The sequence below is a fragment of the Mytilus californianus genome, unplaced genomic scaffold (genome assembly GCF_021869535.1).
Source record: "Mytilus californianus isolate M0D057914Y unplaced genomic scaffold, xbMytCali1.0.p SCAF_4, whole genome shotgun sequence".
In the NCBI taxonomy this organism is placed as follows: domain Eukaryota; kingdom Metazoa; phylum Mollusca; class Bivalvia; order Mytilida; family Mytilidae; genus Mytilus; species Mytilus californianus.
This window is the reverse complement of record NW_026262690.1, coordinates 27,683,714-27,708,683: the sequence shown is the minus strand read 5'-3', so window position 1 is coordinate 27,708,683 and position 24,970 is coordinate 27,683,714. Positions and strand designations below refer to the sequence as shown.

Below are 24,970 nucleotides of genomic sequence, written 5' to 3'. Positions count from 1 at the left end.
TTATCATTGTGATCAAAGATAATCTTAGGTAAACACTCGTGGAAAAAGAATGTCATAAATCAATACTGCGGTCAGTGACCGAAAATTTAATTTATACACGTGTATTGTCAGGTGAACTCTTCAATCCATTTAAATTCCCAAGGTCATGTTTTGACAAATGTGTTACAGCTCTTTTCATAATGCTAGCAAGGCAAAGGTTTGTTTGACTTGCTTGCTTTGTTTGTATAAATGTTTGCTCAAGCATTGTATTTAAGATTGACAGCTGCAAACAATATAAGTAGGCGGAGTTAAACCTGAGTATAGGTAAATTTGATTATTTGATAATGTCCTATCAAATTTAAATATAATGTATACAAGTTTAAATCTGCCTTTTTATGTTGTTTTCATATGTCAATCTTAATTACAATGCTTGAGCAAACATTGACACAAACAAAGCAAGCAAGCCAAACAATTCTTTGTCTTGCTAGCATTATGAAAAGAGCTGTAGTTCGAGATAAATATTCGCAATTTAAAGGCTTTTGTTAACCTTGGGACCGTAAATTTGGTTCAAGGCAACTGAAACTTCGACTCATCAGGAGCAAAATACACATATATTCATATGGAACAAAGTATGGGACCACGGGAAAATTTCGACTCCTACGAAATTTCGAGTCAAAAGAGTTCAAGACAACAAGAGTTAACTGTAAATCAATGCAAACAGGACATAAACTAAGCACTTGAATTTTCCTGAATTTTCATTATAAGTTGGCCTTTTTTGTAAATGTAATATGAATGTAAAAGTTAAAATAAAGAAAGTTGTAAACACAGTTTCAATATTCCATATAACTTTTTAAAGTATACAGACAGTCAACCATTGTAAGTTGGTGCACTACAATTTGTTGTATTATAAATACATAACCTGCCACAAATTATACCTCAGTGACATATTGAACCATAACCATTCTAGCAATCTTCTCTTGAATAGAACCAAAGTCTGATAACTTCTTCTTAAACTGGGTTCTCTGTGATGCATGCTCAATCTAAAACAAACCATCAATAAATCTTAATCACTTTATAGCATTTCTTGTGTTCAATACTTTTTCTATACATTTCAACATAGATTCCAGATTGTCTTTATTGGTATATTACCCCTGGTATACCATTTTCTATCAGTTAGTTACCCCAAAACACCATTAAATTAAATAATAAGCTACAGTCGAACCTCGTTGTGTCGAAGTCGAAGGGACCGGACCAAAGTATTCGACACATCCGAGGTTCGACTCATCCGAGGTCGAGTGTGTCGTCATAAATTTGGAATGCATGAAATACGGTATGATTTGTGTAAACTAGATACAATGAACAGTGTGCCTTTTTTCGATATGACACTTTATGATTGTGCATTCAATCTCCATTTTTGTTCCTTCATAATAATTAAACACACAAGTACAGATAAAAATCATGCACAAATAAAATCAATAGTCTACACAAATATTTACAAAGGTCAGTCACTATAAATTATGAAATCACTTGCGGAACGAATTAAGTTATGAACGGTCTCTGGTGAGCCAGAGGTCGTCTGCTTTACATTAAATTATCATGAATTTATCATAATTGTTCTTATCCTTTTATTTATTGTAATTAATGAGTTTTAAATCTAACGAATTTTATCTCGGCTTAGGTCATTTAAATTCGTTTTGTTTTTATCCGATGTGATAAATGTTCAACACACTAACATTCCGCTTGAACAATCAACCAAAGGTGTTAATTACCGGTCACCATAAACATGTCATTTTAACTGTTATACAAACAAGTATGTTTACTCAGCTTTAATCTCTTTTGAAAATGATTAGGTTACATAAGAAATACATCTGATTTGAATTTTTATCATTAGGTCTGCATCTTTTATGAATTCTTACTTTCGAACTTCGAGTCATCGGGGTCAATTTACATGAATTTTACATCGACGGTACTATAAAATTTACTCGACTTAACAGAGTATTCGAATCAACCAAGTTCGACTTATCAGAGGTTATTATGCATTGATCAAACGGGAATTTTACTGGGACCGAGAAATTACTTTGACTCGTCCGAGTTTTCGACACAACCGAGTTCGACACAACGAGGTTCGACTGTACTAAGATTTGTAAATGTAGATGTTGTCAAGCTACAGTTAATACTTAATACATGGAACTTAAGCGGCAAAACATATAACAAATGATTCTTCCATTCAAATTATAGGGGGAGGCCAACTTTACAATATAACAGAATGAGTCAAACTGTGTATGCAAAAATAGGAAAAAAAAGCAATCTTTTCATTTCTCATCTATCAACACAAAACCAATAATAAAATGAAAAATATTTTTTCTTGTACATTTTACATTCTCCTACAAACCTATCTAATCCAAGTTTGACAAAATACTTACAGCTTTCTGAATACAATAATTCATTGTCCCTGAGAGAGCAGCTGCCATACCAAATCTACCATTATTTAGAACATTCATAGCTACCTTAAATCCACCTCCAACCTCTACAAAGTACAAAAAAGTAAACACGACTTGTACATTTTGATATTCATTGTCTTATTTTTAATACATGTACAGTTGAAAAAATATTAGGCTTGAATGGCACAGTGAACCTAACATTTGACACTAAATCGAGAGTAAAGTAAATCTCTGCATTCACGAGTGTTTTAAACATAATAGATGGGCAAGAAATTGAATCTTTACTATATCTATGCTTTTTGTGCAGTCAAAATTATGCAGACTGGATAAGAATAAGTTATCTATATGTAGTCACTTGTATAAAGCCTGGTTTTTAAATTCGAACTTGATCTGATATTGTGGTAATAAGCATTCAGTGTTCTCCTCAGAAATTTCTTATATCATCCTGGTAAACAGGAAATTATGAAATACCATCTTGTTTCTAGAAACTATAGCATCACATCCATAACATTATCTATAAGAAACTAGTTTCAGATAGCATCACATTACCATGATGGTAAAAGGCCCTGGGGAGAACACTGAAATTGTGTATAAGTTTCATAACATTTGGTTGAGGCAAACTTAATTTACTAAAGAGAGAGAACGGAAACCAATTTCGAGACATATGTACGGACGGACAAGGGTAAACCTTAATGCCCCCTCCGCTACGGCGGGGGTGTAAAAATACCTTGCAAATATATGAATTTCTTATAGTTAAAGTCTTACTTTCAATCAAATTTCTTATTCAAAGACAATGCTTGATTATCAAATAAATACAATAGATGATAAAATGAATTTTGAAAAGATTTTTTTTACCTCCCAATACATTTTCTACTGGAATGGGACAGTCTTCAAAATATACTTCTGCTGTGTTTGAGGCCTTTATTCCCATTTTCTTCTCTGGAGGACCACTGAAAAATATTATATTAAAAAAAAACATTATGTCTGAATACTGAAAAAAGAAGAAGTTCACAAAATTTAAATTTTACAAATATAATTTACATCCTCAATATCTATAATGAATCATTAAATAATCATATCTATATTAAAATTTAAAGGAGTTGGTTTGCTAACTCATAATTTTGTCCCTAAAAATCTGAAAAATTTTCACTGTGATAATATAGTGAAAACTTGATTAAAACATATGTTAAAATGTCCAATTGTTTCAGTTAAAACATATTTTTAGCAATTGCGACAATAGGGAAGTAATTGTGACATCATAAGGAAAGGGAATATCATAAAAACCTGATTTTTTGTAGAATTCTGCAAAATTTATGACAGTTTTCTGAAAAATTAACAGTGGAGCCACCCTTTGCCCACAAATATTTTTGCTGAAATATTCTTTATATACCATATTCTTTACATTTCAATAAAAATTTCAATGGGTGAGGGGTGGCGCCAGATACAAAATCATGAAAAAAGGTGGAAAAATTGACAAATTTCTAGAAAAATGGAAGAAAATTAAATCTATTCCTACTTCAGGTTAATATATTAATAAGTATGAAGTAGATATACAATTTTTGTTTTATACTTTTAAATATAATACATACCCATTAGATTAACTTTAATAATCGAGGTTAAAATTAGCCTTATGAAAACTGATACCAAGATGGCTTCTGCTGTCATTGCTAATAGAATAAAACCTGTTTTACAATCTATTATCAGTGACTGTCAGAAAGGCTTTATAATGGATATAGATTTATGGGTGATAATACACATCTATTGCATGATTTGATGCACTATTTAGAAAAACATAACAAAACTGGTCTTTCACTACTAGTAGATTTTGAAAAGGCTTTTGACTCTTTGAATGGTCCTTTTTGAAAAAAGCATTGAAGATTTTCAATTTTGGACCATCTATATGCAGATGGTTTGAAGTATTTTATTTGAAAGCATCAAGTTGTGTTGTAAATAATGGTCATCTTTCAAGCTTCTTTAATTTGGAGAGAAGCTGTAGACAAAGAGACCCCCTCTACCCTTACCTTTTAATTATAGGTGTTGAGTTACTATGAAAATAAGGTCAAATCCCAATATAAAGGGTACATTTGTTCATGAAAATGAATCCAATTTGAGTCAATATGCTGACGACACTTTCCTTATTTTAGATGGAAGTGAAGCATCATTGTGGGAGACTTTGATTGTTTTGATTCTTTCCAAAATATATCAGGGTTAAAAATTATCTCTTCTAAAACTAAAGCTGTGTGGGTTGGGAACAAAAGGTATTCAGATCTGATTCTCTGTCCTGAATCAAAACTTCAGTAGTGCTATTCAAATCTTAAACTTTTGGTAATTGATTTCTCTTTAGATCTTGACAGTATGCCAGAAATTAACTTCTCCAAAAAAGATAAAGGAAGTGTCAGGCATTCTTAAGAGTTGGCAACATAGAAAATTAACCCTAATGGGAAAGATTACTGTTATCAAGACTTTGGCACTTCCAAAACTAATTCACCTGTTGACTGCACTACCCAACTTGCCAGAGTCAAAATTAAATGAATTGAATGCTTTATTCTTTCAATTCATATGGAAAGGAAAACCTGATCGAATTAGAGGAAATACTTTAATTGGAGATATTCCACAAGGAGGTTAAAATATGATTAATATACATTATTTTAATATATACCTTAAGATTGGCTGGATAAAGCGGTTTTTATCCAATTTATATGGTAATTGGCAATTATTGTTATTGAAAAGCCTTGAATAGTATGGTGGAGAGAGAGTATTGCATTTTCAAAAGGAGAAACTCGGAGAAATCTCTGATAGTCTGAGCAATCCTTTTTGGAAGGATGTATTTTTTTAAGCTTTCATGTAGCAAATCCTACTACCAATATTTCTGTTCAAGATATTTTGTCATTAGATATTTCAAATTTCGCATCTCTAGTAGATTTTCCATACTTTATTTAGTGGCAGAGAAGGGGAGTGCAGTCTTTGTTTGATCTTGTTAACCTAGAGACTAAGGATTCATGTAATTTTGATCAGATGGGACCAAGACTTCAAACAAATAATTTCTTGAAGTATTATGGTCTCATTGCCAAAATTCCAAAGCATATGAGAGAACATATTAAAGAGAACATTGCTCATGTAAATTTTGAAACTTTTAACTGTACTGACAATTTTTTGGAAAGATTATTGTGTAACAAAAAGGCCAAGTTTGTATACAAAGATCTTGTTGACAGAAATGTGCAACTGCCAACAGAAAAGTTCTTACAATGGGAGGAATTACTAGGTATTGAAATTGCAGATTGGTCAGAATATTATATTATTTTAAGAAAATCATGTACAGACACTTATTTAAGAACTTTTCAATACAAATTTTTGCATAGAATAATTGCAACTAATACTTTCTTGTATAAAGTTAAACTTAAAGATTCAAAGCTTTGTACATTTTGTAAGGTTTCTGATGAAACCATGGAGCATTTGTTCTATGAATGTCCAATAAAACATTTTATATGGCAATCTTTTTCACAAAAATTGAAACAATATTTTGTGAACTTTACATTAATCTAAGAAACAAATTTTTCTTGGCCTTCAAGATGATAGTAAATTGTTAAATTTAATGATTATTATTGCATAGAACTATATATACAAATATAAATTGTATGAAAAGAAACTGAGTATTATAGAGCTAATAGCAAAAGTAAGAAAATATCAGGAAAATAAACATTATATAGCAAAGAAAAATGGTACCACACATTATTTTCAAAAGTTTTGGGCCTCAGTAGATTACATTTTTACTGATTAGTAACAGTTTTTGATTTTAATTATATTTAATAAAAAATGAAACTTACAGTTTATAAAGAGCAGATCTTTATAAAGATAACATTTTTCTTTTCAATACACAAGTTGATATATGTTATGTTAACACAAGTGCAAGTGTGTGTGTGTGATTGTTTCTTTTTTTTTTTTTATTATAATGTTGATATTTATATAATACATTTTCACAGAAGTAGAAAAAAAAAGTAGTCAATTATTCAAAATTTTTGTTTTTATATATCAAGACCCTTAACACTATAGTCAGGTGGTGATGTACAGGGATTGTAAAAGCCTGACTACTGCAAAAAAAAAAAGTATCACTCATATTTTAGAAAAATCATTTTTGCATATTGACATAGATGCAAGAAGAAATTTAAATTGTATTTCAGTGTGTATAGATTCAGTTACAATTTGCATACATCCTGGCTGTTCAGGTAACGCCATAGAAAAATTTGAGTATCAAATCTTCTCCCCAAAAAAAAGAAACTTACTTTGACACACCACCAAATGATCGTTCTACAATAAAAGCAGACAATTTATCTTTGGTCTCTCCTGTTTTCTCGTCTTTTACTGGAGTCTGTAAATAAAAAATATCAACCTTTACTAGTCCTTAACACATTTTCTGTTCATACAGCTAGAAGTACTGACTGAAGTACAAGATATGTTCTAAAGATACAGATTCTTATATATATAATAGAATGGATATAGAGTGGCTGTTCATCAGACAACAAATTCATGAACTATAACAATATAACCAATATGTCCATAGTAGCAGAGCCGCAATGAGTTGACTGAACTTTGTTTGGCAAGGAAACATTTTGGAGAATTTTGTTTGTATTGCAAAAACTTCTCATTTATTTGTAGAAGGTCCAGTAACAACAACACTTTAAGGAATGCTCCAGTAATTTATTGAGATCGACATGTTTGGGTGGCTAGGCCACCGTCATCAGGATAGAAAACAATACATAAAATCATGCTGAGGTACAAAATCGGGTTGAGAAAATTAAAACGTCACAATGTTGCTATGGTGAGTAACTTTATAAATAGCAATTGAAAGAGAAAGTGTATATATGGAAGTGAACTGTTAAAATAAAATAAAATAAAATAAAAATACAATGTTTTTGTTGTTAAAATGTTTGTTAAAATTATTCTGCCATCATGTGTTAGCACTCTTGCACAGTGGAGCGAATTATACAATAAATTATTGTCAGTTGTGTTCTGTATAAACTTTGTGTTCAATTAACGTCTTTATTTCCAAATATAGACGACATTTTACAGGCAATTCCGTCTTTATTTCCAAATATAGACGACATTTTACAGGCAATTCCGTACCATTTCGACTGGATTCCCTTTTCCAAATATAGATGACATTGTATTTGTATTGTTTTCTATCCTGATGACGGTGGCCTAGCCACCGAAACATGTCGATATCAATAAATTATGTTTTTATCGTGACGACCCTGCATACCCCAGGTATCCACTTTATGGAATCTACTGACAGAAGATTTACCAGGCGTTGGTTCACTTGTCTTTAAAAATAAAATAAAATAAAATAAAATAAAAATACAATGTTTTTGTTGTTAAAATGTTTGTAAAAATTATTCTGCCATCATGTGTTAGCACTCTTGCACAGTGGAGTGAATTATACAATAAATTATTGTCAGTTGTGTTCTGTGAAAACTTTGTGTTCAATTAACGTCTTTATTTCCAAATATAGACGACATTTTACAGGCAATTCCGTACCATTTCGATTGGCATCCCTTGGCCAAACAAACATTTTAACAACAAAAACATTGTATTTTTATTTTATTTTATTTTATTTTAATAGTTCACTTCCATATATACTTACTTTCACTTTCTCTTTCAATTGCTATTTATAACGTTACTCACCATAGCAACATTGTGACGTTTTATTTTTTTCAACCCGATTTTGTACCTCAGCATGATTTTATGTATTGTTTTCTATCCTGATGACGGTGGCCTAGCCACCGAAACATGTCGATATCAATAAATTATGTTTTTATCGTGACGACCCTGCATACCCGAGGTATCCACTTTATGGAATCTACTGACAGAAGATTTACCAGGCGTTGGTTCACTTGTGTTTAAAAATTTTCTCATTTATTTGTACAGAACAGGACAACTTCAAAATAGGACCACAGATGGTTTTAGATGAGGAGATGAGATTGAATTCTAATGATATCAAACCAAATGTAACTCTAGTATAACAAACTTTTTCATTCTTTTCATACTGGCTAGAAACGTGAAGGCAGCGTTATCTTAATAAAATTCAATGTATCAGAAGTGTGTATATATCTTGATGCTATTTTCCAAAAAATCAATCTCTTTAAATAAGTTTAGCAGTAAGATTACGTGATGTTACATTAGCTGACTATACATGCATGACAAGTATGTGTATGTTACAGTTCTTTTATCTTTCCCTACTTGAGCAAACACTGTGAAAATTTCTGCCAAACCACCATTACTGATCCAAAGTTTGCTACCATTCAATATAAAATGTTTTCCATCTGGAGACAGTTCTGCCCTACATTTAGCTGACTGCAAAATACATACATAAATATATAGGTTATCCAGTAAGAAACAACACACAGTCATCAAATATTCAAATATATCAAAAAATAATAAAAAGATTGTACACAACATTCATGATATATCTATAACTGTTCTATTTCATACTGACCAATACTATTCTAAATTTATCATATATACAACTGCTATATAATGTGGAATAAAAAAAATCAAAAAATTACTCATAAGCAAAAAAAATTATGCATACCGCAGCATCAGATCCACTGGAAGGTTCTGTCAGACAATAGGCTGCCATGTGTTCTCCACTTGCAAGCCTTGGGAGATATTGAGCTTTTTGTTCTGGGGTACCAAATAATAATATACCTTTGAATCCAATGGACTGAAAATGAAATTTTCATCAGTAACATACAAATAGGCTATATATAGCTACTTCCATCTTTTATCTAGTAATTTGAGAAGAGAAAACAATATTTACCAGCTTTCCTCTGGATATCAAGGATGAATGAATGATGAGATGTTTAATGTGTAGTGAGTAGTTTTCAACCTTATCATGATGAATGCATGTTTGTGATGTGAACCATGCTTAGTACGAGATGAAAATGCTGAATCAAATTTTTGTATCCTTTTTCTCATATATAATTTTCACCTAACATGCCAAAATCACAATGTGCTGATTTAAAGCACTGCAGCAATTAGAAATACCGAACATTATCTTACATATAGGATTCATTAAAATTCTGTACTTATCATGAAGCAGGGAGGACATACGTGATAAGCCTGACACTTCTACTTTCATAAGCCATATAAAAATATATATTATATTCCAACATAACAAATAAACATATGTACACTTAGAATGAAATTGTTTTAAGTCAGCTACTCATAAAGTGGTAAGCATGCCCTGCTCAGGCTATCCTATGTCCATGTTCAGTGAACTGTGAAATCAGGTCAAAATCAGAATTTGTCGTATAAATCTAAAATTTCACATCACAATGAATAGTGTACTAATTTAAAGCTGATGTTACCAAACATGTTGCCAAAACTTCATGGAAAACTACATTAACCAAGTTCACGTCATGTGTACTGTTTCAAGTTGATGTGACCACACCTTAGTTGATGTGACCACACCTTCACGGTAAACTATCTTAACCAAAAACTTTATCCTACTATGGGATGGACTAACGGATGGACACGGACCAAATCTAAAGAGAAATAGGAACATATCAATGCTTAACATCTTTGATTATGACAATATTGAACCAATTCATAAATTACCTGATGTGCACCTAATGTAATCCCAACTCCAAGATCATGTGAGCCAACAATCTCTACCAGTCTGGCATACTGTGTATTACTTAACCCTACACCACCTACAACACAAATAAAATAATTGGGGATGATTTGTCAGTCTAAGTCTTTTTTTTGTAATATTTTTGTAAGGTGCCAGCTGGTTATTGATCTTTTGGTTATAAATTTCCACCCCTGAATAAGTAATCACAGTGCATTTATTTTCTGTACTGTGATGACCAGGGATGGGCACGATTACTTACAAATGTAATCGATTAATAATCGATTACATGAAGGAATTTTGTGCAATCGATTACTCTGATTTTTGTATGTAATCGATTGCAATCGATTACTTTATCAAAAGTAATTACATTACTTTTCGATTACTGTCAATTACATTTTACAAAATTACAAAACAAATAATAAAGTAAGTTAAAGTTAAACACAATTATGTTGCTCAACATTTGTATAGTGGATATTTAGAAATTTACCAAAAACAGCATTTAGAGCATTGTTTTCAAATTTTAAGTTGACATTTTTTTTCTAGATGGAATCTCTTACTGAGGATCAGAAATATTCAAACATTCTTGAAATTTGGCTTTCAACATGAACGAGAGATGACATCGCATTGCATCAATCACTTATTTATACTGCAAGTTTTTTTTTCAAAAATTTTGCTTTCATACTGACTTAGAGTAGCTTTTTTGTTTTGACTCATTAAAAACAGGTAAATTTTTATTCAACATAGTTAATTGCAATGTTGGAAGTTTTCCTCTGAAAAAAGTAGAATAATTAATTAGTTCAGCTAATTTCAAAGATCAAAATTTATAATTATAATGTCATGCATGAATTAATCCTTTTGTTTGGATAACCACCCCAATTACAGGTTATAAAACTGCCAATGGAGTACAATTTATAACCTGGGGCAAAATGATGTAAATCTCCCTCTTAATTAGACATAATTGAAATGAAAACAAAGTCTACATCTTATTTATTAGAAGTCTTTTATCATCTGATTAGTAAAGACAAGAATAGTGTTTAGATTTTTTTATTCTCTAATCAAATTATAAACAATATATATTCATAGTGTCAAAATGGGATACATGTATCTATTTCTCCAAAAGAATTTCAGTGCATAGCCAATGGTTCATTGTCGAAAGGATTTTGTGTACTTTTTGATTTTTATATCATAACATTATAAGGAATCAACTGATTATCTATTCTAATCTAAAATTCCAACTCTTATTTAAAATTATGCTTTAAAGAATGTTAATACAAATAAGCTTACTACTTTAATGTAGTACAGTACATAACTTAAGATTCATTTATTATTTTAAATCTATTTTCTTATTTCAAAACTATTTTCTTATTTTAATATATAAGGTCTTGAATTATTGACAAGCACATAAATACCATTTTTTTTTCAAAAGCTAGATATAAAGTAAAATTTGAAGGGGATCTGGTTGATCATAATGCAGCTTGTGACAATGGATATAAAGCAGTTGATAAACTCTTAAATCATAATGATACATTCTGTTTAATACATACATACTTTCATTTAGAATAGGTCATATTTCATCAAACTATTTTACTAAAGTAATCGAAATGTAATCGAAAAGTAATCGATGATTACATCACAATTTTTGCTGTAATCGATTAAATTACGATTACATGTAATCGAAAATGTCTTCGATTACAGATTACTGTCGATTACTGGAAAAAATGTAATCAATTACAATCGATTACGATTACAGATTACGATTACCCCATCCCTGGTGATGACTGTATACATTTTCTGTCAAATGAATCAATACAAAATAAATAGGATTATAATTAAGCAGCTTCCATTAATTGTCAAAATCCTTTTTTCATAATGAAACCTTGTGTTTGTAGCTTTTTCTACATTTTTTTTTCTTCTTTTACTGTTTGAAACCAGTGGAAAACGTTTCATGAAACATCTGTCATTATTTAAATTAAAAGTTAGATTTAAAGGCCTTAACTGTTTTAATGTATTTTTCTTATACATGTAGGTACCTCTTGCCATTACACTGATCAAGATAAGGGGTGTTAAAAAAAAACTTTAAATCTTTCTGTGCTAGTCTAATATGTTGATTTTCTTAAGCAGATATCTTTGGTCATATTTACCTTTGAATGATTTGTTGTTGATGGTAGATCTTTACTTGTCTCTGTTAAATCATTTCCCAATTTTATAATTTTGTTTGGATTAACAACTTGACATATGTCATACACTTGTAAATTGTATAAGACCATATTTTGACTTAAGGGCATACGATACAGTAGCAAGGGCAGATAATAAAGTTTTCAAAACTTTTCGTGTTGTTTTCGCGATGTTGTTAATCAGAACGTTGTAATTTCGCGATGTTTCTTAAAAGAATGATACATTTTGCGACGTCGCTTTAGATGTAGTCACATTTGCGGAAAAAATCCACTGACGTCATAATCCGATTGCGCGAATTTGATACAGGTACCTGCTAAAAAAATTGATCCATATCATGAAAATTGTAATATTTATTCATTAGTAATGAAGTCAATAGTATTTACTTGAAATGTGAAAAAAATAATCAAATCCACAGTCATAGTTTTGTATGTGTTTTATTTCATATAGGAAATGAATAAAAGATATGTAAATAAAATAATACGTCGAGGAGACAGAAAGCCAACTACACAAAAAGCCCAATAAATAATTCAACATACTGTCTTGACCATAATACAGTATCTATATATACACCACTTGGCAAGCTCTAAATCGTATGACATTTGTACGGATAAATTAAACAGACTATCAACAAAATGTTAAAATAACATAAGAAATAAAGACAACGCCTCATACTGATCCTGACTTTGAATAGGTACATTCAAAAGTTTAATGGCATTTTTAGAACTAACCAGTGGAATATTTATATGTGTATGAAGAATAACTCTCAGTTAAGTAAACACAGTTAAGAGCCCCGTACGTATTACAGACCAAAACATAAACGCACCCGTTCATGCGCTAAGCTTATCCCTATGTACATATTGAGAGAAAACAATTGAAGTATCGACACACCGGAATTAGGTATCTGACAGACAAGAAAAGTTTATACAAGTTGCAACTCACTGTTGTTAAGCTACTGTCCAAATAAGAAGTCTTTCTGTAAGGTAGTTTATCAGATAAGAAACAAAAATTTGTTGGACCACCAGACGGACGGACAAACAATGGTGTTGCACCCAATCCTAGATTGGAGGTATAATACAGACAAATATGTACCTTATAAAAAATACCCTGCCTGAATACAAGCTAAGGTAACCTAACTATTGATAGAGAATCATGCAATGGTATGCTCTAATATCGACTGCTGTACTTCCTATAAAATGTTATACTACACCGCAATGGACTATATATATTGAGACAATTACGAAATAAATGTGGCTTTTTTGTGTGTCAAAGGCCGTGCAGTGACCTTTAATTGTGTTTATCTTCATCATTTGAACTATGATTGATAAAGTTGTCTAATACCAAATGTCCTTTTTTTTATATTATCCCATCTACTTTTTTTTGTAATTTAAAATTGTTTGTCATGTCGGGGACTTTTGAAAATTAAAACTATCTCAATCTGTGTTGTCAACATGAAATGTAGGACTAATTTCGGACAGAGATGCAAATTATTTTTTTTTTTTTTATTAGATTTATTATTTTTTTTGTTTCCGGTCATTTCTTTTCTAAAAGTAATTTACTAAAATACTTTTTCTATCCAAGTTTCATAACAATTCATAAAGGTTTGGCAAATAGTTTATGCTACTTTACGAGTAACTATCTTTATAAATATTGATGATAAATATCATTGATTTCGAAAAAAAACCTTGGCTATACCATTGAACTTGACAGCGTAGTCGTGAACGACGGGAAAGATTTCACGACGTTGTTGCGATTAAAACTTATTTCAACGTAATTTAGCGCCTTATTGGTTTGCCATTAAAAATCATGGTTTATTGCTTTTATTGAAAAAACAAGCACATGGACCCCCATTTTTTTCTTTTGCAATCAATCAAGGAATGTTTCAGGGACGCTCCGCCAAAATTCTAAGAAAAAATCAAAGATCAAATTTTTTCTGCACTTCTGAATAGACGCAAAAACATCGTCAATTTCTTTATTTCACTAATAGTAATATAATTTAAAAAAACAAAAATTAAGTTAAACCTTAAACTTGTTACAGCATTTTGATGCCGTGGTTCAAAGGAACTTTTTACAAAAAACCTGGTTAAATTGTAACTGTTCGTTCAAAAGTATTGTTACTTTCCTTAAAAGTCCTTATTTATGCAATTTCAGTGTTTTTCCTTCAAATATGCAAATTTCGAACCAAATTATCTCAAAAAGTAAGTCATGAAGGTATATTTTTCTTTGCACATTTCAAAAGTACACATTAAAATTGACCTTCTACCAAAATTTCAAGAAAAAATCAACGAGGAATCTCTACTGTATCGTATGCCCTTAAATATTATTTATCCTGGTTTTAAAGTGATGTTAGATTGCTGTTTCATTCACCTTACCTTCATGATAAATCTTCATAATTTAGTGCACCTGATAACAAACTTCTCCTTACCTAGTTCTTCAGGGACTTGTAAACCAAATGCTCCTAATGCCTTTAGTCCTTCCATAACATGGTCCTCTACTTTTTCTAATGCATCATTTTTCAGAGCATCATTTTGTTCCTACAATAACATGAAAATTGATCAAGGGTTCAATTAATGGAGGTCCAAGGTCTATGACCTTTTAATCCAAAGGTAGACCTTTAATTTGTATAATGCAACAGTCCTGGACCTTCCATGCCAAAATGTCCATGTACATGTTTGTCAACAAATATAACTTTCAATCAATTACCAGTGTATAATAAATTTTTGTACATTCTGTAGTATTGTGATAAGGGCAGTTAAAGCTTATAAGAATTTGGCACAAATACTTATGGAATTGCTGACAAAAATTTGAGGTTGGTTATTTTTTCTGACGACAATTTTTAGTGAGCAAGAGCAGTCTTAGCTTTAAAGGTGCTTATTATCCATAGTCTGGGTTGAAAAATACACAAAAACTATATAAACAAAATATGATAACTTTTTTTTCAATAATATTTCATGATACCCCGCGTGAATCTCTGAAAACAGGATTTTTACCTCTACTTGTAAGAGCCCTACAAAATCACAAGCATCTGAACTTTCTGTTGAGTTTATCAAAATTATATTTCTATGTTAATGATACTTACTTCAAAAAATTTGGCTGTAGGGTCTATTAGAGCTTGCAGCATTTCCTTTTGTTCATTTGTTAAAACTGAAATAAAAAATATGTCATATAAAAAATAAAACTTATCACACCACTATTTAAGCTGTTCAAATCTCAGATATTGAGATAAATATAGATTCTACCACTGCATCGAGTTTGATACGATATTTATCCACTCGAGACAGTTAAATTTTCAAATTTAAAACGCGAGGCTTGCCGAGCGTTTAAAATATTTAAAATTTAACTGTCGAGAGTGGATAAATATCGTATTACACGAGATTTAGTGGTGGAATCTGTTTCTCTAATGATTTTCAAACAATACGCAGGCAAATTTATTCCTTCTTTTCGAATGATCTGCAAAAAGATGTGTTCTTTCTATGTGACGTCATCAGGCATGGTCGCCTTTTTTCATGCCGTCACAATAGGAAATTCAGAGGAAAGCAAGAAAATTCGACGTCATAATCGGATTTTAACCAATGAAGAACTGAGATCAAACGAACCACACGTTGATTAAATTTTTTTTATACAATGGGTGCAGAAAGGGATAAATTGACGAAGAATTAGAGAAATAAAAATAACAAAATAACAAGGCCAAGAACATGACCTTTTCATGGACATTTTCCATAGATTTTTCCATACATATGTTACTGTTCAAGCTTATTTTGTTCACCTTCAGTTTTCACAAACCATAATTATGACCTGGAATGCATCTACCTTGCTATAATTTGTACTTTAATTATTTACAGTTACCAAACATGTACATAGTTATATATTTGTTATTACATGTGACTCAAGAAATGTCTTTTTGTGTTTCATATCCCATTTTTAAGATACATTTGATAGAAAAAAAGATTGCAGCCGCTGTTTATGAATTATATACATGTCAAACATTTTGGAATAATTGTCTACTGTAACAGCTAATATTGTTATAATTGTATAGTTTTTGTGATTCTAATTATTGTACATTATAGTACACACTTTGTCTTAAAACCAAAAGATAGTTTTATTAAAATTACCTTCTGGGTATGGAAAAACTTCATCTGACATTACCCTTCCTCGAAATAAGTTCATTGCAAAGGATTTGGTCTCCTAAAATACAAAAACATATACATGTATGTTATAATTTATTAAGGAATGACTGTTATATTTTTTCTGTCTATGAAGAAATAACATCAAAAATGGGGTGCATACCGAATAACCCATTTTTAAAGTTATTTCAAATTGACAGAAAATATAACAGTCATTCCTTATAATTTAATTCTAAATTCCATTTTTAAGGAATACATCACGAAATAATGTTGATGACGTCACAGTCACATAACAAAATTATGTCTTTGAGCTGATAGACAAAAAACTTTCAGCCAATCAGAAGAGGTGTTACACCCAAAATTAAATTCTTAATTGTTACAGACTGGTAGACACAAAATTTAGATTTCTTTCCAACCCTTTAAGCCCCAAAATAATTCAAACTGATCAAAATTACGGGTGGAAAGTTTAGAAGATTATTTCAAACCATATATGTCTTTCATGGAGGTATTTTTTCTTCTGAATTGCTTTATATTTTGTAATCTAACTATAAGGTATGAGTTTTATTTATTGCCATTTGGACTCTGTTGGATAATCTCATTGGTAATCATACCACATCTTCTAATCTCATTATTTTATAACAAATTAAAGAACCCCCCTCCTCGTCACTTGGCAAAAAAAAAATATCCCAGATTCCTAGTTCAAAGACTATTAAGTTCTACAAAAGTCAACGGATATAAGTTTCATAAAACTCTGTTGTGTTGATTCAGAGGAGTTGCGATGACAAACTCTTGCAATAGTACAAATGTATATTTAGGCCAAAATTCTAAGTTCAAAGGGGCATAACTACTAGAAAAAAAATAATTGAACCATAATTTCCTGTTGATATGCACATCTAAATAGTCTGTTCTTATCACCTAAAAAGTTTCTTGAAATTCTGTTGTGTGAATTCAGAGGAGTTGCATTGACAAACTGTTGCAGTAGTTGTTCTGTGGGGTATAATTACCTCACAAAATCTAATCACACACTTTAATTCTAAATCTGTTGATTGTCTACTTGACAATATTAACATAAGATGATGTCATGGTGTCACTTTTAAAAAATTTTTGGCAATTTAATTACAGACAAAAACAGTATGCATGGTACTTGAGGTACACAGCTGATAATTCATTTTAGTGTGAAATACATTGTAACTTAATAAGTGACTTCACACTGTACCTTAGGTTTGATTTCTGCTTTCTTCTTAACTTCAGTTTGAGCAGTAGTGACATTGTCTTCTACTGTGGCTGTTGCTGTACTTCTATATCTGGATATTAGTGATGACAACCTTGGGCTGTAACAAAAAAAACTTAGATTATTCTTCTTCCATGTTACTTTGTGATTATCAATGAGATATACAAAATACATTTTGTTGATATTCTTATACATGCAAATCATGTTACCAATTTACAATTGTATCTTAATTGGATTTAATTTGTACAACTATAAAAGCTGTTGTAATTCACCTAGCCAAATATAAGAGGTCTAGTATTGAACTATTCAACAAGATAAATCTGCATGGATCAAGATACAAATGTACTACTTTAAAGGAGAGTTGATTCAGTTTCATGTATGTTGTCATTTTTACATTTTGAGATACATGTATGCTGTACATGTAATTAGGGTTTCCAATAAAATAAAATGCTCCGCTGGGGCGCAGCTTGATACGACCGCAGAGGTCGAACCCTGAACAGTTTGGGCAAGTATGGACACAACATTCAAGCTTGATACAGCACTGAATTTGGATTGTAATTAAATATTTGACACAGCATAGGTTTCTCACACAGAATGAAAGTGGTCTAAGAACTTAAAATTTTTTAATTTATCTATTCAAACCATATCATTATTATTTGCTTTTATATATAAATCAGAAATAACCAATTTAAAATGGAAAATTTTAAAGAAAAAAAATGAAAAAAAAATCCCCCCCAATTTTTTGAACCCCCTTATGATTCATCACACCCAAACTCAATCCCAGATTTCCCTTTGTGGTATGGTACCTTGCAGTACAATTTCAGAGAGATCCATACACTTGAACACAAGTTATTGTCTGGTAACTAGAAAAAATGCTTGTTTTTTGGCCCCTTTTTGGCCCCAAATTCCTAAACGTTTAGGGCAAATACCCCCAAACTCAAACCCAGCTTTCCCTTTGTGATATGGAACCTTGCAGTACAATTTCATAAAGATCCATACACTTACACACAAGTTATTGTCCTGAAACTAGAAAAATGCTTGTTTTTTTTTGCCCTTTTATGGCCCCTCATTACTAAAATTTTGAGGGAATTACCCCCAAACTCAAACCCAGCCTTCCCTTTGTGGTATGATACCTTGCAGTACAATTTCAGAGAGATCCATACATTTGAACACAAGTTATTGTCTGGAAACTAGAAAAATGCTTATTTTTGGCCCCTTATTCCTAAACTTTTTGGGCAATTACCCCCAAACTCAATTCCAGCTTTCCCTTTGTGATATGGAACCTTGTAGTACAATTTCATAAAGATCAATACACTTACACACAAGTTATTGTCATGAAACTAGAAAAATGCTTGTTTTTTGCCCCTTTTTGGCCCCTAATTCCTAAAATTTGGAGGCAATTACCCCCAAAATCAATCCCAGCATTCCCTTTGTGATATGGAACCTTGTGATACAATGTCAGAGAGATCCATACACTTACACACAAGTTATTGTCATGAAACTAGAAAAATGCTTGTTTTTTGCCCCTTTTTGGCCCCTAATTCCTAAAATTTGGAGGCAATTACCCCCAAAATCAATCCCAGCATTCCCTTTGTGATATGGAACCTTGTGGTACAATGTCAGAGAGATCCATACACTTACACAGAAGTTATGTCTGGAAGTTACAAAAATGCTTATTTTTGGCCCCTTTTTGGCTGTAGGTACCATAACCCCCAAAAGCAATCCCCACCTTCCTTTTGTGGTATTGAACCTTATGGTAAAATTTCATTGAGATCCATTCACTTAAACTAAAGTTAGAGTGCGAAAACTAATGTGTCTTCGGACGACGACGCCAACATCATACCAATATACGACCACAAAAATTTTTTTGCGGTCGTATAAAAAATTAGCCATTCAAACATTTTTATTTCATCCTGTTTTAACCTCTTTTGTTTTTGAAATTAAAGCATACAAAGCTTGAGACATTCCAGACAATTCAGTGTTCCAGCTTGATCGTTTCCACAGGGCAGTCCACCCACCCTTTCCCGACTGCCGCCCTGCCCTTTTTGGCATGTCCATGCCTTTATTGTCGTAATATTTTGATGAACATACCATAATTCTACTGGTCTTCATGTTTCTGACAAGTTTATGACCCTCAGCTAATTAACATTAACAGCAGGTGTTATAAGTTATAAGCTTATTGCCATCGGATGGGTCACTAATTCGTAAATTAAACATAATAATTGATCCTTATAATTATTTTTTTTAATTGAATTGACAATATTAGGAAAGCCCTGGTGGATCAAGGGCAAAGAATCTAGCTATAACACATGAACAGCTGCACACAAACATGATTCACACCTGTGTGCACATTTTTGTGTACTACAAATGCAAGATTAACATTGTTGGTTTGTTGATATTTTTTTTTTGCTTTAATATTGTGTTCCTTATCATTTGCCTACTGGAATATTCTAACAAAAATTTTAATACTGTCTAGACAAACTAAATCATATATTGCTTTAACTATTTAGTTGCAAAACAGTTGGAAAATCTAATATGAAAGACAAAATTCAAAAAAATATAAATATTAATCAGTGATGTCCAACAGACTGATGTCTTATGAACCTCAGGAGGATGTAATTTTAATAATACTTTTTGAATTTAGAGTTAAAAAAAGTGTATTTATCATATCTTATCTTGAGCCTATTTTTTGCAATAATTAGGAACTGTTTGTTAATCCCCATTATGAGTTCATTTCAATGAAATAACAATTAAATATTGTTATTTTAAAAAAATTTCATAATCATGAACCTACATAAAGTAGGTTAAAAAAAGTAACCAATAAATATATTATCCAATCATTGAATTTTTAGCCAATTTACAGGGCCAAATAGGTATCAAATTGTGCATAGTCCTCACTTAAAAATGCAAACAAACAAACCTGGGCACCTAAAAATTATTTAAAACATGGCTGGACCTAGACTAATATTCACTTTTGTTCACGCCTGAAAATGATTTAAAAATAAATGGGGAATGTGTCCATGGGACACACATGATGCCCCCGCTTGCATATCATATAAAGTTATAAAGAGACATAACTGACAACGGTAAAAGTGACACTACCCAAATTTGTACTTGATCTGAGTTTTGTGGTAATAAGTATTGTGTATAAGTTTCATAACATTAGATTGAGGCAAACTTAAGTTAGAGAACGGAAACGAATAATTCACCAATTTTTCCATTTGTAAAGGGGCATAACTCTAGAACATGTACAGTAAAAGTGACACCACCAAAATTCAAACTTGATCTGTGTTTTGTGGTAATAAGCATTGTGTATAAGTTTCATAACATTTCGTTGAGGCAAACTAAAGTTAGAGAACGGAAACGAAAAATTCAACAATTTTTCCATTTGTAAAGGGCATAACTCTAGAGCGGTTAAAGTGATGCCACCAAAATTCAAACTTGATCTGTGTTTTGTGGTAATAAGCATTGTGTATAAGTTTCATAACATTTGGTTGAGGTAAACTAAAGTTAGAGAACGGAAACCAACTTTGGGACGTACGGACAAGGGTAAAACTTAATGCCCCCTCTGCTACAGTGGGAGCATAAAAAAAGTTTTTCACCTGATTATAGTCCATTCATTGATACTTTAAATAGATTGACAATAATTGTTCAGATATCTACTGTCACTCTTTTGTCCATTTCAATCAATACTGTAACAGTTCAATACAATTACAACACCAGGGGACTTCTTTACTAAATATATATATAGCAACTTTGTAGGTTTTTACATAATAATAAATATGTACATGAACTCCATTTAATGACCATACATATACATATATAATCTATTGACATATCATATGGCTTTTATTTTCAAAACTTCTCTTTTTCACATACTTCTTACATATTTCTTCCTCTTTAATTTTTACTCATCTTTAGAATTTTGCTAGATATGGTTTAAAATGTATCTGTTTAATAAACTGAGGTTTAAAGAACAATGAAAGTTGATATTGACTATGAGATATTAAAAATTCAATGAGGTCGTGATTCATACTTCTTTTCTGTTTTAATAATACAATTATGATGTTATAAAACATGGAAATCAACTTGATTTCTTAATAGGGTATTGAAAGTATTATATAAACATTTTTTTTGAGATTTTGAGAAAAGATAATTTAAACTTGAGGTCAACATTATCAATAAAACCACGTGGCCCATGTGATATCACAAGATTTGAACTAGTTTCCAATCTTGCATTATATGTCTCTGATTTTACAACCTTCTGTAAAAACAGAAAATGTAATGCATTGCACACCAATATCCTGGAAAGTTGTTTTTGAATTTCTGAAACATAAACTGCATTTAAATTTTATTATTCTAGGTCCAGTCATGTCTTAAAACTTTTTAACATGCACTTAGAGCAAATTTTGTGTTATACACACAGCCATATTTTTCATAATAAAAATTTATATAATAAATATTTTCCTGATAAAATAGTCAATTGTATGAATGTTGTCTTCTCATGTAACACCTGTCTCATATCACTGTAGAAAAAAAATAGCCTTTAATACCAGCATATATGCAATGATGTGTTGAAATCCTGTCAACTACTTTATCAATTCCGTGGATAAAGCAGTGAGATTACATAAATATTTGGGTCCCCCTTTTTTCATGGGTCAAAGTCCAGCTGGAAATGATCTTTTTTACTGCGCCTTTGGATTGTTTGAGAACTTGTTCATGACTTGAAAGTACAAACTTTACCTTATATTTATCCCAAACGTTTTTGATGCAAGTGCTCGCTGACACAATAGAAGAATCTGGACCGACTTATGCATGTTGTTACAGAAGAAATCTAGATTTCGTCGTGTGCAGGTTTGTTTACAACAGGAAGTTTGAGTACGCCGAATCGATTCTATTGTTACGTAACTTCCTTTCCATTCGGAATTTGTTATTTGACGTTTTGGCGGGAAATCTTGGAAAATTTACGTTGGGAAATTAACCTGGAACATTGTCCCACTCTTGTTTAATCTTCTTAGACAATTTCGACTTTATTTTTATAAAATGTACTCTAAAAACAAACAATAACAGCCTTTCATACGATGATATAGAAGCAGTAGTTTTGACAATAAAACATTTCCTATCTCAGTCTTGGACTATGTATCTATTATACTATTTTTAGTATAATAGTCCCAGACTCCCAGTCTCAGTTGAGAAACAAATCACATATGGTTCTGATAAGATCATACAAAACAACTGTAGTTCAATAATACAGTATAATACAAGTCGGGCGGGACAAGGTCAGTACAATTATGCCATCAGACTTGGATCTTGTGGAACATGACAATACAAAAAAATACTACCAAAATGAAATAAAACTATGTGAAATTTTGGTACTTTAAAAAGAAAATGTGTAGATTTTTTAACTATAAATGATATGTAACAACTCTCTAACTCTATCATGTCTTTTTAATGTTTGTGTATAATGTATTATTTTGTTTTTCTTGTTCTACAGACATTCATTTAGCGTGAGTTTAATTACATGTTGAAAAATTGTAATATTTGAAATACACAAAATGTACTTGTTCTGTATGTTTTTTGTGGGGGCCTCAAGGTAGATTAGTGACTGGTGCTAATTGAGTCACCCTCTTTAAATAAAGTCACTATTATTATCATTTTCATGTTAAAATAGGTTCTCTAGAAAATGAAATAGATAAAATGAAGCTAAATCCTGAAAAATTCGAAGTGATCGCTGAACTAAAGACAAAAATCTGAAATTCAATTTAGAAGGTATTGAAAAAGAATGTGGAAATGATGTAAAACTTCTAGGAGCAACTATAAACTTTTGAACTAAATGTCCAATTAACATGTCTCTATATGATATATGTAACAAGGTGTCCAAACAGTTAAATCAAAGACAGATAAGAGGGGGTGGACAGGGGTAAGGGATGATTTGAATGAGGGGGCGGGAAGCAGGAACCGGGGGAAGAGAGGGATTAAAAATAGGGATATTCCGGGGAAAAAAGCACCGATATTTTTATTTGAGTAAGGGGTAGTGAAGTTGGAGTAGGTGAAGGAATTGGAAGTATATAAGGGGATGGAAGTGGGAGTTGAGGGATAGAGAAGTGGGAATCATTGACCCCTTGTCCACCCCTCATATAATACAATGGTTCTGTTTAACTATACTATTGTCTAAAAAGAATGGAAAAAAAAAACATATTATTTTAAGTTGGAAAATTAACAATATACTATTCTTTTATAATTTCCAACTTTACTGATTACTGCCCACTATTTGGAAACTTTTTGGTAGGTAAATAAAAAAAAAAGATTGGAAAAAGTCAAGAGAGTTCTGTTAGATTTATCTATTAAGAATATAATCTGTAAAAAATAGAAGAGTATCGAGATAACTGGCTATTGAAATTTTCAAAATTATTAATAAACTTATAAGAATCATTTATCTACATGCATCATTAAATCCACATTAAGGAAAACTCTTATTCTTTTACGTACCAGAATACAACAGAACTTCCGGCACAAGTCAGATCAACATCATATGACTTACAAGTAAGGTATACGGGTGCTAAAGTTTGGAATGAGCTGCCAGATGAGATTTGTAAACAATCATCGTTAAATCAATTGAAAAACGTAATACATTCTTTTGTATGCCATCTCATGGCAATCAGTCAAGCCAATGTTTGCCTAAAAACAGTTAATTCTCGTTTCATTTTCAAGACCAATTCACGGCTTAGTTTTATGCTTTGTTTCAGCATGACAAATTTCACTAATAGAAAATTTGCAATTGTTTGCTTATTATTGTTATTTAACTAAACTCTTTGCGTTTTGTTATCATGTTGCAAGCCCCATTGCCTTTGCCTGGAACCTATATGTAAATGTAAAATCATTAATTAGTCTTAGCTTTTCTCATATGCACATGCTTCGATATATGTGTTTAAACAGCTTGAATGAACTTTTGTGTTTTATATTTGCATTTATATGTTTGTATTGTTTGATCTCCTTTTTTGCTGTCGGTTTAAAAGCTCTTCAGAGCTTATATAGAAATAAGAAGATGTGGTATGATTACCAACGAGATAAATATCCACTAGAGTTGAAATGATGTGGATGAAAGCAATTATAATATTCATTCAACAATGAGCAAAACTGATACAGTTGTAAGCAATTGAATGCCCCGACATAACAATTGTGAAAAAAGTATAAGCGGTTGTGCTGCTTTCTACACGAATGCATCCTTATTGCGACACTCTTTCGACTTGCTAACGACGGTAAGTTTTGTAACTGAATATGGTAGTTAGATATGTCTTCTATTTCATGTAAGATGCACTGAATTGTTTCATCGAGTGTAAAATTCATTTGTCCGATTGCATGTAAAAGCTGAGTTTCACAGGCAAACTGTTTT

At 31.3% G+C, this 24,970-nt stretch overlaps 1 protein-coding gene across 1 annotated transcript in view; it reads right to left on the bottom strand.

Annotated features, from left to right (window-relative positions):
* LOC127737844 (very long-chain specific acyl-CoA dehydrogenase, mitochondrial-like) overlaps positions 1 to 22,456 on the bottom strand; it is a 34,588-nt gene extending 12,132 nt beyond the window's left edge. The window contains exons 1-12 of the mRNA XM_052248786.1: positions 22,321 to 22,456; positions 17,563 to 17,677; positions 16,335 to 16,407; positions 15,302 to 15,366; positions 14,648 to 14,756; positions 10,035 to 10,129; positions 9,007 to 9,138; positions 8,655 to 8,768; positions 6,701 to 6,786; positions 3,276 to 3,370; positions 2,403 to 2,506; positions 915 to 1,019 (exon numbers count right to left, since the gene is read on the bottom strand). Of these exons, the coding sequence (XP_052104746.1) occupies positions 915 to 1,019; positions 2,403 to 2,506; positions 3,276 to 3,370; positions 6,701 to 6,786; positions 8,655 to 8,768; positions 9,007 to 9,138; positions 10,035 to 10,129; positions 14,648 to 14,756; positions 15,302 to 15,366; positions 16,335 to 16,407; positions 17,563 to 17,677; positions 22,321 to 22,394 (1,167 nt within the window). The 5' untranslated portion in view covers positions 22,395 to 22,456. The remainder of the gene's footprint in view (positions 1 to 914; positions 1,020 to 2,402; positions 2,507 to 3,275; positions 3,371 to 6,700; positions 6,787 to 8,654; positions 8,769 to 9,006; positions 9,139 to 10,034; positions 10,130 to 14,647; positions 14,757 to 15,301; positions 15,367 to 16,334; positions 16,408 to 17,562; positions 17,678 to 22,320) is intronic.
* Between the last annotated feature and the right edge of the window lie 2,514 nt (positions 22,457 to 24,970).